This window comes from Bison bison, unplaced genomic scaffold (genome assembly GCF_000754665.1).
Source record: "Bison bison bison isolate TAMUID 2011002044 unplaced genomic scaffold, Bison_UMD1.0 scf7180017864270, whole genome shotgun sequence".
Lineage (NCBI taxonomy): Eukaryota > Metazoa > Chordata > Mammalia > Artiodactyla > Bovidae > Bison > Bison bison.
This window is the reverse complement of record NW_011494842.1, coordinates 7,851,445-7,865,132: the sequence shown is the minus strand read 5'-3', so window position 1 is coordinate 7,865,132 and position 13,688 is coordinate 7,851,445. Positions and strand designations below refer to the sequence as shown.

General features: G+C 48.5%; 2 protein-coding genes across 3 annotated transcripts in view; one reads left to right on the top strand and one right to left on the bottom strand.

The window, feature by feature from the left end:
* LHFPL5 (lipoma HMGIC fusion partner-like 5) overlaps positions 1-5,385 on the bottom strand; it is a 9,999-nt gene extending 4,614 nt beyond the window's left edge. The window contains exons 1-2 of the mRNA XM_010848732.1: positions 4,974-5,385; positions 3-9 (exon numbers count right to left, since the gene is read on the bottom strand). Coding sequence (XP_010847034.1) covers positions 3-9; positions 4,974-5,385 — 419 coding nt within the window. The remainder of the gene's footprint in view (positions 1-2; positions 10-4,973) is intronic.
* Positions 5,386-12,420: 7,035 nt separating this feature from the next.
* The window catches only part of CLPS (colipase, pancreatic), a 2,588-nt gene continuing 1,320 nt past the window's right edge, over positions 12,421-13,688 (top strand). Inside the window, exon 1 of one of the 2 annotated variants that reach the window (XM_010848647.1) lies at positions 12,421-12,586. In XM_010848647.1, coding sequence (XP_010846949.1) covers positions 12,503-12,586 — 84 coding nt within the window. In that variant the 5' untranslated portion in view covers positions 12,421-12,502. The remainder of the gene's footprint in view (positions 12,587-13,688) is intronic. The other variant, XM_010848646.1, reaches the window with a different exon arrangement.

Below are 13,688 nucleotides of genomic sequence, written 5' to 3'. Positions count from 1 at the left end.
GGCCTGTGGCTGAAGGGGCAGGGGAGGTGCAGATGGCGTCAGGCTGGGGAAGCTCGGTCTGCTCCCTCCCACTGTTCACTGCTGTCCCCGTGCCACCTCCCTTCCTGTGTTAACAGCCTTGAGAGGCACAAGAAGCAAGCTGCTGCCACTCTTCTTGCAGAACAAGGAGGAGAAAACTGAGGCTCCAAGAGCTAAAGCCATGTGCCCTGGGAGCCACTGGTCAGGGGTGAAGGCTCAGAGCAGGACTTCTCAGCCCGGGAGGTTCTGCCAGGGCACCAGGTAGCCCTGCCAGGCCCTCAGCTGTGCCCCTCACTTTGAACTTGATGAGGCACCGGCTTCAAAGTCCTCCCAAAATCCAATTCCAGCCCAGAGAACTCATCACTCCTAAGATGTACTTTTGTTCAGACCTCAGCATCTCTGGAATAAGTGTAATAACAAAACTTTAGGCTATAACTTGATTAGAAGCTTTTTTTCCTTTTACACCACATCAAATAATTATGTCTCCTACAACTCAGATATTTTAGGTTGAGTACAGGAAGTTTTCCAGCCCCATCTCTGGCTGCTTCCTTCATGAACCTTCCATTTAAGCAAATAGGATCTCCACACCTTTACCCACTACAGCACAGGGCAGTTGTCCACACCTCCCTGAATGTGTTTAAAATGTTGATTCCTAGGTCAGGGTTGGGCTCAGGAATCCCTTCTTTAAAAGCACTCTTCTGGGTGACTCTCTCAACAGGAAAAGCTGGGGAACACTAGGGTAAACTGCCTGGATCTCAAGCCCAGCTCTTTGCTAACTGGCTGTGTGACTTCGAGCTAGGTACATAAGCTTTTGTGCCTCGGTTTTTTCATCTGTGAAATGAGGATAATAGTATCTGCCTGTCTGGATTGCAGTGAGGCTCAAATCAGCTAATACTGGAGAAGTGCTCAGAAGAGCGCCTGACACACAGTTGGCATTTCCCGAGTGGCAGCTCGTATGCCACACTGCTTTCATTGATTCAGTATTGACAGCCAAACGTTTCTTCTTCCCCACCTTCCCTCCATTTTCCCCACCAAACTTCCACCCCACCTTAGCCACCCAGGAAGGTACGTATTCCTGGGAGGTGACTGGGGCAACCTCCGGGACCATCATCAGGCAGACACGGGGCACCTCCCCTTATCTGTGCCGCAGTCCCAACCCTGGCCCTCCTTTCACAGGACCCGAGGCTCTTTAGCCCCAAAGCTGTGCCCTACCCAGGAGCCCCATGGAGAAGCACCTCACAGGACCCAAAGTCACCGCTTGGGGCTCAACTTGTTCTTGCAAGGAAGGTCAGCAGATCAAACAAAAGCATAACAAAGTATAAAGATCAATGTACCAAATCCCACCTTCCCACCTAGATGAATGCCTCCTTTGTTTTTTTTCTAGGAGGACCTGATTTATTAATACAGACTTCTTTTACAGATCACAAAATACTTCATATACCATTTTTCTGTCAATCCTTACAACAGTTCTGTGAAGTAGGCCATGTGTTAATATCCCATTTTACAGACTAGAAAACTGAGGTCCCAGAGAAACCAAGTGAGTTACCTAGTCCTTCAGCTATGGCAAAGCCAAGACCTGCACCCACAACTCCCGACTTTCTTGGCTTCAAAGTTGATTGCCCCAGACTCCCAGACAAACATCTCTCCAAAGAGCTGAATGTATTTAGCAGTGACATTTCAGACTCAGTGACAAACAGGAAGATACTTAGGGTGGTTACCCTAGGGGCTACCCTCCCTGAATCCTTTGGTAAAACCTGTGGCCTCCCCCACTTGGTGTGTGATGAGTCCTCTGGTACCTGGTGTGGCCCTCTTCTCCTATAGCACCTCCCTATAGCGGTTTCAGAAAAGAGCCCAGGGTCTCTGGCTTGGAAACAGGTTGTTTCTATGGGCGCCACAGTTCTGTATGAGCGCCCCACCCACCCACCTAGTAGGGAGATCCACCCCACTGCAGTGTCTCAGGGCTCTAAGCAGAGGCCAGCGTGGTATGCTCAAGCAAGTTTACTTACCATTTCTGACTTCCAGTCTCTTGCTGGAAAAATAAGAATAATAATACCTGACTCAGAGCAGGGTTATGAAGATTAAATGTGATTAAGTGTTTACTGCAGTGTCTGGTCATGACCGAGTGACTTCATTTTCACGTTTCACTTTCACGCATTGGAGAAGGAAATGGCAACCCACTCCAGTGTTCTTGGAGAATCCCAGGGACGGGGGAGCCTGGTGGGCTGCCGTCTATGGGGTTGCACAGAGTCGGACATGACTGAAGCGACTTAGCAGCAGCAGCAGCAGCAGCAGTGTCTGGTATATGCTAAATGGCCAGTTAATGTTAGTTGTTGCTACTATTATTGGCACTAAAGTCAGATGGAAGCACCCTCAATGGATGTCTCTGTCATCAGAGCTGTTCACGAATATTCAAGGTACATAACAGGATTATACTTCCTTGCCTCCCTCCCTTGAAGTCGTGTGCATGCATGCGTGCATTCTCAGTTGCTCAATCCAACTCTTGGTGACCCCATGGAGTATAGCCTACCAGGCTCCTCCGTCCAAGGAATTTTCCAGGCAAGAATACTGGTGCAGGTTGCCATTTTTCCTGCTCCAGAGGATATTCCTGACCCAGGAATCACACTCGTGTCTCCTGCATCTCCTGCATTGGTAAGCAGATTCTTAACTACTGAGCAACCTAGGAAGTCCCCCTTGAAGTTAGGCTGGGTCATAAAGATTCCTTCAGCCAATAAGTGAGCAGAGATGCTGTGTGCTTTTCCAGGCCAGAGCATTCAACTGCTGTTGGAGACTTTCCAGAGCTCTCTTTCTCTTTGCAATGATCACAGCCAGATGACAGCTGATGCTCCATCAGACTGGGCTCTGGAAGAGAACAGTGAGAGCAAAACCCTTCACTGATCCTCAACAAGTGGGTACCGTGATCAAGAAATAAACCTTTGTCCTAACCCACGAAGATTTGGGAATTGTTACTGTGGCATCATCCCATCCATCCCTGACTGAAAAAGCTGTTTTGGGTTTTTCACGTTTACCGAGCACCTACCACATGTCAGGCCTTGTGCAAGATGCATTATAACATCCCATTCCTGCAAGAGCCCTGTATTTCTGCCGTCTTCAACAGATGAAGTTACCAGAACTCAGAGAGATGTGTAACGTGCTCTACTTATGTTTTTAGGAGCTGGGATCACCCTCGGCCTGCACCTGGCATCCAGAAGCTCATTTAACTTTAAGCGACAGCTCCTCACTGCCCCACTCATCAGTCCTCTTTCCCTTCTCCTGTGCCCTTCTCTGGTCCTTAATCTTGTCCAAATTAAGCTAACTGGTTTAGGGCTCCTCTGATGGAGGAAGCTGTCAATGACTGGCTGTGGGACACACCTCCTCCTCATCTCTCCCTTTGCCGCCACCCTCCTTTCCCCAGCACCAAAGAATGGAACACAGCACCATCTTTGTTCTCCCCCAACATAAATGTTTCATGGGATGGCACCCGGCCACCTCTGCTATCAGTGTCTTCAGCTCCATGACCCAGAAAAGGATCTGACTCAAATGGCCTGGTGATCCCTCTCCCACCCAGGCTCTCCCAGCACTGCCAGTTCAGCAAATGGCACCTGTTGCAGGAGGTTGGGGGAATGGGACAGTGCAGAGAATGAGGGAGGGAGGGTGGTGTTTCCAGCATCCCATTGTTCTGGAGGACCAGCTGGCAAGCATGCCAGGGTCCATTCTGCTCCTCTTTGTCACAAAACTGCTAAATCCTCCCTTCTCTCTCCCCACTGCCCACTCAAGCCCATCAAGACTTGCCTCATCTGTGCCCCAGCCTCTCCCTCACCGTTTAGAGAGACTACAGAGAAAGGGAGGTGGCAGGGGGATTGGGAAGGCAGCTGTGGAACCAGGTCAGTAGCCTGAGTACAAGATTCAGAGTTTGAAGGTTCTGTCTCTCACGACCTGTGTGCTAAAATACAAGTTACCCGCTAGGAGCCTCATCTATCAGATGGGAGGAAAACCCACCTCACTGGGTCATGATGAGGCTCCTCATCTAGTTCTTGGGACTCACTGCCATAATTCTATTTCCTTGGTTTCCAGGTGATCTATTACAGTCTTGGCTAAGTCTTGTCTTCTCTCAGCCCCAGATCCCTCATTTATAGTTGGGGGGAGGACGCTCTAGCTCTCTAGAGCCCCCTCCAGCTCTGACTGTCCTGAGTTTATGGTTTGGTTGTCTGGGATTCAGTTCCCTGTTCCATTCCCCCTGCTAAGGATAACGCTGCTTCTCATTCTAATCAATGATGTCAAGATGATTTCACTCTAGTCTGCAGTCCCCAACAAGGCTCCTGGACATCTCCCTCACATGGACAGTCTGTGTGTGGTGCTTGGATTGAGGAGGGACCGAGGGCTGCAGGACAAAGTCTTAGGTAGGCATCCCTTCCCAGGCTCTAGAGGATAGCAGGACCAGCTGACCCCCAGGACCCAGATGCCTGTCTGTAGCCAGAAGCAGGAAAAGAGGGGCAGATAAGGCCTTGCGTCTGAGCACCACAAGTAGCCACCCATCTCACATAGTTCTAAAAGACCCTACTTCCCTCCCCCACCACAAAATATCACCTCCATTCACTGCCTCAAGTGCTTACACTTGCTGTATCAAGGATGGAATCCTAGAATTAGGGTACAAAGACCTTCACTCTACCATGAGTGATTTGCTCCTGGGCAAGTCACTTCCCCACTCTGGACCTCAGTTCCTGATCTATAAGATGAGAGAGTTGAACCATTTGATATTTAAAGTTGTTTTGATCTCAGCCATCCTGAGACTTGTTACTCTTCAGAAGCATCTGAAGAGCACACAGCATGGCTGGGCTATACAGGACAACAGCTGAGTTGGAGACTCAGCAACTCCAGGGAAGGTGGGATGCTGCACCTGCTCCTGTGGCCTTGGGGCGGGGCGAGGGGCTCCCTGCCCTCCCACTATCCCTGCTCACCCGCAGCCAGCTGCATCCACGCACAGATCTTGTAGACGGTGGCCGTGTTACAGACGAAGAACAGGCTGAAGCAGATGATGGAGCCAATGATGAGGAACATGGCCAAGGCCACAAAGAACATAGCAGTCTTGAAAGCTCTAGAAGGGATAGAGGAGAAGTCCAGCGGGCCACCCTTGCAGATAAGCTCAGAAGACAGCACGTTGCCCACGCAGTAGGAGAAAAGGCCAAAGTAGCCCGCCTGGGGCGTGTTGACGCTGTCACCGATCCAGTAGGGCTGGATGAAGAGCGCCATGACCAGCACAGAGAAGCAGATGGTGAGCGTGCCCCACATCACGCCCACGGCCCTCGAGTTACGCACGTAGTTGGTGTGGTAGATCTTGGCTGCCTCCTGGGCAGGCAGCAACTTCACCATCGTGAGGGCGCTGGGTCCTGGGGTGGGGACTTGGGGGCTGGAAGTGGCTTTGCGAATGGATGGAAGCCCAGAAGTGGGTCACCCCCTCAGCCGGGTGTGGGGAGGAGGCTGAGGTCAGGGAGAATGCCCTTGGCTTCTCCTGGGGAAGCTTGTCCAGGGGCTGTGTCTGCTCTGCTCGAGCCGGCCTGCCTTGGGTCTCCTGCCTCCCTTTAAACCCGCCGGGGTCACGGGCCTGCGGGCGTCGCCCTGCCCCGCCCCCTTCCAGCGGAGAGCCCCAGGGAACTCCGCCCCCTTCGCTCGTCCCGGCTCCGCCCCGCTCCCTCCACCGCGCGCGCAGCTTCAGCACCGTGGCCAGCGCCTCGGGCCCCGCGGCAGAGGCGCGTGCCGAGCGGCCGCCCCACCCACTCCACAAGGCGGCGCCTGGGAACTCTCTTCACCCTCCGGAGCCGGGCTGACAAGGACCGAAAGGGCGGGGCTGTGGTTGTCACCTTCCTCTCGCTCGGTGTCCTGCCGCCAAACCACTTCTGGAGCGCAGTCCCCAGCCCAGCGCATACTTCCCTGGTTCCCTATATGTCCTCCTGGAACCTCCAATCCCTCGGAGGCCGGCAAAGTCTTCCGGGTCACTGGTTTCTCCTCCCTATATCATTCAGGGCACAATTACTAAGAGCCTTCTGCGTACTGAGCCCTGTGTTGGAGGCAAGAACCATATACTAAAAAGGACGGGGCCCCTGCTCTCAAGGACAGTGAGGTATTTACATATATGTAAATATATATTTGAAATGCAGACTGATAGTGTGATAATAGAACACACTACACAAAGAACGGTCCTTACGAGCCTTCTCAGACTTTAACATATGCTTTTTGTTCAACACAATGTCTTTCACTTCTTGTGTATGTTTTTGTTGCATATTTCTTTTTTTATTTACTTTTATAAGTATAGTTGATTTACAATGTTGTGTTAATTTCTGCTGTCACTCAAGGTACATATGTACATTCTTTTTTATAGTCTTTTCCATTATGGTTTATATCTGTATATATATCTGTATATATGTCTGTATATATATATATATATTTTTTTTTTTTTTTTTAATTTACTTATTTGGCTGTACTGGGTCTTAGTTGAGACACGTGGGATCTTTTCGGTGTGGCACACAGAATCTTTAGTTGCACCATTCAAACTCTTTGTTTTGGTATGCGGGAGTGGGGATCCAACCCAGGCCCCTGCGTTCAGAGAATGGAGTCTTAGCCACTGGACCAGCAGGGAAGTCCCTATCCCAGGATGTTGAATGTAGTTTCCTGTTCTGTACGGTAGGACCTTCTTGTTTATCCATTCTGTAGAAATAGTTTGCCTCTAGTTACTCCAAATTCCCAGTCCATCCCTCCTCCTCCACACCCTTGCTTATTCCTTTCCCCCCCCTCTTTTTCAAAATACCTGTATTTTTCCTAAATGTATAGGCAAATTCATGATTAATATACATACATAGGAAAATTCAAGAAAGTTACATAAAAGAATAAAAATCACTCATAACCCCAAAATGGGAGCTAAGGACAAACAAAATCATTTCACAAACATTCACTTCAGCTTTAGATAGATCTGAATTTGAGTCAGCACTTGTTAGCTGACTCAAGTTAGATGGTCAATTTCGAAATCAGATTGATTATATTCTTTGCAGCCAAAATGGAGACGCTCTATATAGTCAGCAAAAACAAAACCAGGAGCTGACTATGGCTCAGATCATGAACTCCTTATTTCAAAATTCAGACTTAAATTGAAGAGAGTAGGGAAAACCACTAGACCATTCAGGTATGACCTACATCAAATCCCTTACAATTATACAAATAGATTCAAATGGAAATGACAAATAGATTCAAGGGATTAGACCTGATAGAGTGCCTGAAGAACTATGAACAGAAGTTCGTGACATTGTACAGGAGGCAGTGATCAAGACCATACCCATGAAAAAGAAATGCAAAAAGACAAAATGGTGACAACCTCTAAGGAGGCCTTACAAATAGCTGAGAAAAGAAGAGAAGCTAAAGGCAAAGGAGAAAAGGAAAGATATACCTGCTGCTGCTAAGTCACTTCAGTGTGTCCGACTCTGTGCGACCCCATAGACGGCAGCCCACAAGGCTCCCCTGTCCCTGGGATTCTCCAGGCAAGAATGCTGGAGTGGGTTGCCATTTCCTTCTCCAAAAGATATACCTGTTTGAATGCAAAGTTCCAAAGAATAGCAAGGAGAGATAGGAAAGCCTTCCTCAGTGATCAATGCAAAGAAACAGAGGAAAACAATAGAATGGGAAAGAACTAGAGATCTCTTCAAGAAAATCAGAGATACCAAGGGAGCATTTCATGCAAAGATGGGCACAATAAAGGGCAGAAATGGTATGGACCTAACAGAAGCAGAAGATATTAAGAAGAGATGACAAGAATACACAGAAGAACTATACTTCTTCATGACCCAGATAACCACCATGATGTGATCACTCACCTAGAGACAGACATCCTGGAATGCAAAGTCGAGTGGGCCTTAGGAAGCATCACTAAGAACAAAGCTGATGGAATTCCATCAGCTTTGGAGGTGATGGAATTCCAGTTGAGCTATTTCAAATCCTGAAAGATGATGCTGTGAAAGTGCTGCACTCAATATGCCAGCAAATTTGGAAAACTCAGCAGTGACCAGAGGACTGGAAAAGGTCAATTTTCATTCTAATTGTTCTAATTCCATTCTAATTGTTCTAATTTCTAATTCTAATTTCATTCTAATCCCAAAGAAAGGCAATGCCAAAGAATGTTCAAACTACCACACAATTGTACTCATCTCATATGCCAGTAAAGTAATTCTCAAAATTCTCCAAGCCAGGCTTCAACAGTATGTGAACTTTCAGATGTACAAGCTGAATTTAGAAAAGGCAGAGGAACCAGAGACCAAATTGCCAACATCCACTGGTCGTCAAAAAAGCAAGAAAGTTCCAGAAAAACATCTATTTCTGCTTTATTAACTACACCAAAGCCTTTGACTATGTGGATCACAACAAACTGTGGGAAATTCTTCAAGAGATGGGAATACCAGACCACCTTACCTGCCTCCTGAGAAACCTATATGCAGGTCAGGAAGCAACAGTTAGAACTGGACGTGGAAAAACAGACTGGTTCCAAATTGGGAAAGGAGTACATCAAGGCTGTATATTGTCACCCTGCTTATTTAACTTATACGCAGAGTACATCAAGTGAAATGCCAGGCTGCATGAAGCACAAGCTGGAATCAAGATTGCTGGGAGAAATAGCAATAACCTCAGATATGCAGATGATACCACCCTTATGGCAGAAATCAAAGAAGAACTGAAGAGGCTCTTTGATGCAGGTGAAAGAGGAGAGCGAAACATCAGGCTTAAAACTCAACATTCAGAAAACGAAGATCATGGTATCTGACCCATCACTTCAATGCAAATAGATGGGGAAACAATGGAAACAGTGACAGACTTTATTTTTTGGGGCTCCAAGATCACTGCACATAGTAATTGCAGCCATGAAATTAAAAGACACTTGCTCCTTGGAAGAAAAGCAATGACCAACCTAGACAGCATATTAGAAAGCAGAGACATTACTTTGCCGACAAAGGTCCGTCTAGTCAATGTTATGGTTTTTCCAGTAGTCATGTATGGATATGAGAGTTTGACTACAAAGAAAGCTGAGTGGTGAAGAATTGATGCTTTTGAACTGTGGTACTGGAAAAGATTCTTGACAGTCCCTTGGACTGTAAGGAAATCAAACCAGTCAATCCTAAAGGATATCAGGCCTGAATATTCATTGGAAGGAGTGATGCTGAAGCTGAAACTCCAATACTTTAGCTGCATGATGCAAAGAGCTAACTCATTGGCAAAGACCCTGATACTGGGAAAGATTGAAGGCTGGAGGAGAAGGGGACAACAGAGGATGAGATGGCTGGATGGCATCACCAACTCAATGGACATGAGTTTGAGTGAACTCCAGGAGTTGGTGATGGACAAGGAAGCCTGGCATTCTGCAGTCCATGGGGTCGCAAAGAGACACAACTGAGTGACTGAACAGAACTTGAACTTGTTAACTGAGGGTTTAGCTTCCTGAGCCTCAGTTTATTCATCTATAAGATGAGTATGATAATAGTATCTATCACATATGGGTTAGGTAAAATAACATATGGAAAATGTTTAACCCAGGGCCTCACATATAAAAATGCTCAAAAATGTTTATTATTATTATTATCTCTGTTGACATTTTGGTGTATTCCCCTCCTTCTGGACATATTGCTTTATACAGTTGTATAATAATGTATATACATTTGTGCTCAGTCGTGTTCAACTTTTTGCGACCCCATGAACTATATAGCCTGTGAGGTTCCTCTGTTCATGGGATTTTCCAGACAAGAATACTGGAGTGGGTTGCCATTTCCTTCTCCAGTTTACATTTAGTATCCAATTATTTTCACTTAGCATTTCACCATCAGTGTTTTCTCACATTACTAGTTTTTCAAAAACGTGATCTTTAATCTTTATGTAATTGTTTAATTATCCCCCTTCTTGGGGGTATTTCAACAGTTTCCCATTTTTCACTATTAAAAAGAACCCTGCCTTAAGCATATTGTGCTGTTAACCTGTGTTTCTTCTTAAATTTCTTCAGTTTTGTGATCAGTCCTCGCCATCAGATTGAAAGTTCAACAAGGCATGACCTGTATCTCCACCATCGGGCTGGGAGCTTCTCCAGAGTGGGGGCTGTATGTTCCCCCCTTCAGAAAAGGCCTGGGGCCAGGCTCTTCGGGACTAGCAGACACCTTTTGTTTAGCCTGATCAGCAGAACTTCCCCTGCCTTTCAGAGAAGGCTCTCCTGCTTTCTGAGGTTCCTGTGAGACAGCCATCTCATGTAGATGGAATCAAACCGTCTGTGTTCTTTAGTCCACGGGTTTTCTCATTCAATATTATGGGGGATTTCTTTTTTTAAACTGTTTTATTTATTTGGCTGTGCTGGGTCTTAGTTGCAGCATGTGGAATCTTTTAGCTGTGGGATGTGGGATCTAGTTCCCTGAGCAGGGATCGAACACGGGCCCCCTGCATTGGGAGTGCAGAGTCTTACCCACTGGACCACCAGGGAAGTCCCTCATTCAACATTATGTATGTGAGAGAAATGCCTATGATCGCACATGGGAATCAGAAATCAATTCTTTTTTGAGGGGGAAAAAGCCAAAGCAAAACACTCTTTAGATTGGGGAAGGGGTGGTTAGACCATATGAGGTTTGGATACAAAAAAGTCCTTAACTACTTCTTGCTTGTATTTTGGAAGCACAAACATTATCAGAGTTCTTTTTGCTATATTCTTTGTTTGGAATGGAAAAATCTGCATTCTTTCACCTCTGGAAAGGTGGCCATGACCTGCTGGCTATACTAGGACTGATGCATTTTGATAGAAAGAGCTCTTGGGTTCCAGTTCCTTCCCCAGCCTCCTCATCTTGACTTGGGAGAAGGAACAGTGTGGTAGAAGGGCCAGGACAAGCTCATGGGGAAAAGTGGTTGAAAACACTGAGCCCCATAAAAAAAAATAAGAGAAGACTGTTTCTTTCATCAATGGCATTTCCAGGTGTCTGGAATTGGGTGGGCTTCTCTCATTTTGAGGACGTCCTGGTTGGTTTCTTCAGCTGCTCTTCTCTAGGCCACCCTCAGTGCTATAAGGGTGAAGGGTCACTATGTTGCCTGAACACCCCCCATGTGTCAGGCACCTCCGTGGGGTTTCACATACACTGTCTTATTCAATCCTGACCTTCCTAAGAGCCACTGACCTCTTTGCCTCGATAAGAAAACAGGTTCATGGAGATTACAAATTTAAATAACCCGTCCAAGTGCGTGCAGCTAATTATGGTGAGTTTTGAAGTCAGGTCTGTCTGTATAAAGGCAACCCAGTCTGGGAACCTCCCCAAGTTGGCCGTCTTCCACTTCCTGGGGTGGGGAAGGGGTGCTCTGCTACAATGGCCAGCCCTCCAGGGAAAGCCGCTCCATCCCACACCTGAGCACACTCAGGCAGCTGTGCCCTTCCCAGCCTTCACCCTGGGCCAGCAAAGGCCAAAGGGACCTTTTCATCCTCAGCCAGGACTAACAACTGCTCAGGCACACACGTGGCCTTGGGTAGGGGACAGGGTGAGGAGACGAGTGGAAGCTTTATCGAAAGGGGCGAGTCTTTGATGCTGGCTGCAGATATTAAGTGAAGTGGAAAGGAAGCGGGAGAGAGTTATTGGAGAAGGACCTCCTGAGAGTCCCAGAATCACTCCTACAGGCGTCCCCCGGGGGGAGGTTGGGAGGGCGGGACACCCAGAGCAGGACGCCCAGAGCAAGGCGGTACCCACCTGCCAGCGACCACAGAGCCGGTCAGCCCCAGGCGCCTGGGCCTGCCGGAAAAGCCCAAGGGGGCCTGGGACCCCTCCTCCCCTGAGCCTGATACTGCCACATACCTGGGTTTGGGTGGGGTCAAAAGCAGGACCCAGACTCGGGTGAGGCAAGAGAGGGGTCTAGGAGGGAAAGTTAAAGGAGGTGCTCACACTCTAGGTGTCTCTGTTGCCTCACCCAAGTCCCAGCCCTGCCAGGGAGCTCAAGGCACCAGAGGTGAATAACAGCAGTGAGCAGGTACTGCAGCTAACATGTACTGCTCATATGCGAAGCCCTGTTCCAGGCTATAGGTATTTTGTGTATAACATAACATAACATAATTTTGTGTTAATGCTCACAACTCTTATCAGTTGACAGGTAAGGAGACTGAAACAGAACTGGTAACTTGCCCAGCTAATACCTCCTACAGGCAAAGGTGCTCCTGAGTCCCCTCTCTTAGCCAGGCCACCATGTCACACAACCCCCAACCACACACACACACACACACACAAGGTACGGGTGCCAGGTGGCACCCAGTAGCTTATCAGGACCCCACCCCAGCAGGCTGGCCACAGCTGGGCCTCTGCCCATGGCAGGCCCTGTGGGACTGGGAAGGTGGGTCACATGTGCACAAGGCCTCTTTTATAGCCCCACCACCCCCTCTGGCTCCGTCTTTTGCCACCTGACCTGACCTGCCGGCTGCGACCTACACCAGCTGTGCCCACTCATTATGGAGAAGGTCCTTGTCCTTCTGCTCGTCGCCTTCGCGGTAGCCTATGCGGTTCCCGACCCCCGGGGAATCATAATCAACCTGGTAAGAGGGTCTTCCAGGCAGGAGGCATCTGGGCCCCCATTTGGGATATTTTTTAAGCTTGGCTTTTTGACCCCTGGTGGGTCAGCTGCCCAAGAGCTGGGAGGTAAAACATCTCTTCCTTGACTGCCCACCTCCTGTCTCCCTTGCCCCTTCCCCAGGGCCCCAGAGAAGGCCGATCAGCGTGGAGCATGCTCAGAGCATGGTTCAACCCGGTTGAGGGAACTTGATAAAAATCCAGAGCGGAGCTCCCTGGAGGTCCAGTGGTTAGGACTCCACACTTTCACTCCCGGGGGCACAGGTTCAATCTCTGGTTGGGGACCTAAGATCCCACAAGCCATGAAGCAAGGCAAGAAAAAAGAAAAATCCAGAGTGTTGGGCTCTCGTCCCGGAAACCCTGACTCAGAAGATCCAGTAGTTTAAAAAGCTTCCCCAGTAATTCTGGCTTCTGACCTACACTGACCAGTCCATCTCTAAATGCCTCAGGATTGCTTACTTATTTAGTCCTTGTAAGAACCACATGGGGCTTCCGAGGTGGTGCTGGTGGTTAAGAACCCGCCTGCCAATGCAGATGTATGAGACGCAGGTTTGATCCCTGGGTCAGGAAGATCCCCTGGAGGAGGGCATGGCAACCCACTCCAGTATCCTTGCCTGGAGAATCCCAGGGACACAGGAGCCTGGTGGGCTATAGTCCAGAGGGGTTGCAAAGAGTCAAACACGACGGAAGTGACACCGCGTGTGCATATGCACACATGCGCGTGCACACACACACACACACACACACGAGCCATGTGAGATAGGTACTATCATAATCAATCCCGTCTTCACATGGAAAGCTGACTTAGAGGAAGGTTAAGTCTCCTGCCTGAGGTCACACAGCTGGAAAGCCTTGATCAGGGACTGGCGACCAGCTGGTCCGCTCCAGAGCCAGGCTCTCCCCACTGTCCACATGGCCTTTCCACAAGAGGACACTGCAAGAGCCCTTTGGATTAGGAACCCAGTTTGCAGGTTCTTAACTCAGGGCCAGGCATGGGTTCAGAGGGGCCGGGATGGCCCTGTGATTACCTGTAAGAGTCTGTGGAGGGAGGAATTTCCCAGGAGATGG